The sequence below is a fragment of the Brassica oleracea genome, chromosome C4, assembly GCF_000695525.1.
Source record: "Brassica oleracea var. oleracea cultivar TO1000 chromosome C4, BOL, whole genome shotgun sequence".
Classification (NCBI taxonomy): domain Eukaryota; kingdom Viridiplantae; phylum Streptophyta; class Magnoliopsida; order Brassicales; family Brassicaceae; genus Brassica; species Brassica oleracea.
In genome coordinates this window covers 44,126,510-44,130,260 of record NC_027751.1, presented here as the reverse complement: position 1 = coordinate 44,130,260, position 3,751 = coordinate 44,126,510, and the positions used below count along the sequence as shown (strand labels likewise).

General features: G+C 32.2%; 1 protein-coding gene across 2 annotated transcripts; it reads right to left on the bottom strand.

The window, feature by feature from the left end:
- Window positions 1–366: 366 nt before the first annotated feature.
- Window positions 367–1,822, bottom strand: LOC106340741. 2 transcript variants are annotated; one of them, XM_013779586.1, is made up of 4 exons: window positions 1,720–1,822; window positions 1,412–1,594; window positions 1,102–1,344; window positions 367–710 (listed from the first exon to the last, which is right to left on the bottom strand). In XM_013779586.1, the coding sequence occupies exons 2-4, from the start codon at window positions 1,583–1,585 to the stop codon at window positions 546–548; spliced, it is 582 nt and encodes a 193-aa protein (XP_013635040.1). In that variant the 5' UTR covers window positions 1,586–1,594; window positions 1,720–1,822; the 3' UTR covers window positions 367–545. The 2 variants fall into 2 exon arrangements, with proteins under 2 accessions (XP_013635040.1, XP_013635041.1); XM_013779587.1 differs by having other exon boundaries at window positions 367–701.
- Between the last annotated feature and the right edge of the window lie 1,929 nt (window positions 1,823–3,751).

Here is a 3,751-nt window from a genome sequence, read left to right as displayed (position 1 = left end):
CAACAAATATTTAAATACACAATTATTGAGCCCTAAACCCCACAAATACTAACTCTTATATTAAACATATACATAGTAACTCAACAGAATTTCAGGCTAGAGTAAAATATTCAGTAGCTAGCCGTCTAGTGACAGGTAACTTCAAACCACCACATTGATTAATAATTTGATTATCATCACAAGAATATAAATGTACAAATGTCTCCACCGACATAGTCTATAGCTAAGTCGTCTTAGCTAATTTTTATGGTTTTCCTTCCTTTACCAAATTTTGTCTAAAATGCTTTAAAGTAGAGACTGTGGATATTTTAAAATGAAATATGGTATTAAAAGAAAAATGTTCACACAAAGGTGAATTTACGATTTTGTTCTATACAAATTGTTGTTTCCATGTGAGATTGTGAGAAGTGAGCTGGACATTGTACAAATAGGGAATATATAAACACCCACCCAATACGCATATATTATGCTAATTTGGGTGGACCATTAACTAAATTAAAGGAATGTTTATTTATTTTATATTTCTTGAAAAAGATTTGATTAAATTAGGAGGCAAAAGGAGCTCTATGAGGAATGCCTTTTCGTCGCCTAGAATTAGAAGTGCTATGAGTTGGAGGATGCGTGCCTTTGTGCGTTTCTTGTTGTCTTTCTTTACGCAATCTCTCTTCTTCTTCTTCCTTATTCTTCCTCATTCCTTTAACCTGACATTTCTTATGATCACATTTTACATTTCCCTTATTCAAAATGTAACATATACATATACAAAAAAATAAACAATAACGTAACATATGTTAAGATACATTGTCTATATATATATATGCTTGAAATTTTAACATAGCCAATCAATTTACCATACAATTTACTAAACGTTATATCATAGCTCATTTTGACATGGAAAATATATTTCAAAACATTATCCAATCATGGTGGTCTATCTGAAGAGTATCCGTTACATTGGTTGAATCTGTATTGATAATTATTCATCCGGGTTTTCTATAGACAATAGACGTGACAACTGATAGTGTTTTTTTGTCCATGATTTACCAGTCCGGTGATAAAATAAAAATGCTCATTTAGAATAAAAGTGTAGGTTGAACATACCTTGCAACCCAAGGAACAGAAGCGAAAGGGATCAAGAAGGGTTCTGCAACAAGTCTCGCAGAAGTAGGATATGGTTTTGGTGGTGGAGGACGCGGCACCATGAGAGGAATTCTTAGGATGTGGTCTCTCGTTTATGAAGAGAACCCTCGCGCTATTGATAACATAAGTCTGAACTCCTCCTATGTCCATTACCTTCTCTATCTCCGATACTCTAACCACATCATGATACGACGATCTTCTTATCTGTATAATTCATCTTAAAGTCAATGGTGAAGAGTGAATAGTGATATATGTACGTAATGTGGTGAACCTGAAGGATGGGATGATCAATGTGGAGGGAGGAGCGGCAGTAGATACAAAAGGGAGCGTTTTGACAAGAGAGACAGAACATGTTGCATTCATTGCGCGGTGTCTCGCGGTGACGAAGGCAAATGTTGAAGAACTTTGTTCTTAAAAGACCTTCCAACCATTTCGGCTCCTCCATTTATCTCTCCTATTTATTTATTTTGTTTGTAAAAAAGCAATGTAACATATGAACAATGGGAAGATTGAGACAACATTTTATGAGCAATGTAATAATTAACGAAGAGCATTGATTACTCTTGCCATTTGAATTACCTTTGTGAAGATGATCAGGAGACGAGAGAAGAGTGAGAGAAAGAGAGAGAGATGATAAATTGTTTAATTCTAGAGAGAAAGAGTAGGAAAATCAGATTTTAAGGCTAACAGAGAAAAGTTGACAAAAAAAAAGAGTTAATTTGTTGTATATACCTAATAATGATCAATATTAACAAACTACCATTTGGGTATGTAAAACAAAAATCCCTGTAGTGAAGTACATACAAAATGATTATTGTGCCCCTGCCCAGTCCCAATTCTGCCTCTGCCCCAATCTTTCCACTCTTCTCTTTCCCTCTCGTTCTATTACCTCTTTCATCTGTTTTTATTTTCTTGTAAAATTTTCCTCTGCTCTCAAATTTCATTAAAATAAAAATATATAATCAATCATCACTTTTAATCGTTGCATACTCCATTTCTATCACCAACTCTATATTAACTTTACTCCACAACTCGTTTTCATCACCATCACATCACTTATACGGTGTTGGATGTGCCATATATGACAACGAATCATGGACTCAAAGAAAACCAAACCTTATAAATAGATTACAATTGGTTACATGATTTACTGATTCAATATTCTGAAACTATTTTAGAGAAGATAGTGAACACAATATGATAACAATGAACATACTTATCAAGTAACAAAAACATAGAAATCAAATTTAATATGTCATTACCGTATATACCATAATATTAGATATTATTTATTTATATATAATTAATTGTTAACCGTTAACAGTATATCAGTTTAATAAATAATGATTAAGTTAACCCAATAATTTAATATGTATCATCTAACAAAATACATAGCAGTTAATAATAGCTATTTTTAACAACTTACCAATCAGTTTAAAAATCGATAACATGTTTTGTAACAGGTAACCGAACATGTACGGGCTAATGACAACATATTATATAAAAATATAGCCGATAATTTTAGATGTACTATGTTATATGATCATTCAGACCGGTAACCAATTTTGTACCATCTAAGAAATTGCGTATCAGCCAACGTCAGCTATTTATTTATGTTTTGCAATAGCTAAACAAACATTTATCTGCTCACAATACTTTATATATATCATCTAATCAAAAATTTATTAGTTAAGTTTTTTAATAGCAGCTACAAATACTCTCAACTGAAATGTTAGATTCATGTTGTTTTTAACTATTTCGGAGAGATTTCATTCTTTCTCACTGTACTACCCATCCATACGTCTGTGTGCCTTACTATAACATGAACACTCCAATATGCGCAATGGCGGTATCAAGTCAAACGATAAAAAATGTGTGGTAGACTAATTTAAAATAGATGATAATAAAGTTATGAATGTAACTTTTTGTAGCATTTAACAAACCACTTATCATCTATTTTAAAAACGACAACATCTTTTATAACATCTAACAACACTCGTATCAACTAATGACAACATATTCTATAAAAATCTATATCCATGTATCATATCACTACAACTAATTTGTAACAAAGGAATTTTTAACAACTAACCAAGCATGTATTTGCTCAAGGCTTAACATATAACATCTAATAAAGCATTTATCAGTTAAACAAAGATCTATTTGTTGTATAGCGGTTACAAATGCATGCAATTGCAATGTGAGATTGTGGTCATCGTTATTGATCTCGTGAATAACTCACTTGTTTCTAATGAATAGTCTATACATAAGGTCATGTGCCTTTACCAGCATGTGAATCGAAAAGATCTCACTTTTATGCGCCATGAAACTGGAGCTTCGTATCGTGGTTGACATGAGCAAATCGACATAGAGACTACAATAGACTATCTCGTTGAGAGGAATGCACTAATTGAATCCATATTTTGTGTTGAAAGAAATATACTAGTTGAAAATTAATTCACGGTGAAAGTAGAAAATAAATGAAGAATCCATTGTAAAAATATGAAAAAAAGAGTAGGGATTTAAGGAGATACAGGAAAGAGAGAAAGGGAAGAAATATTATTGTTTGGACAAAGGAAGAAGAAAGATACGAGAGAAGAGATAAGAGAGA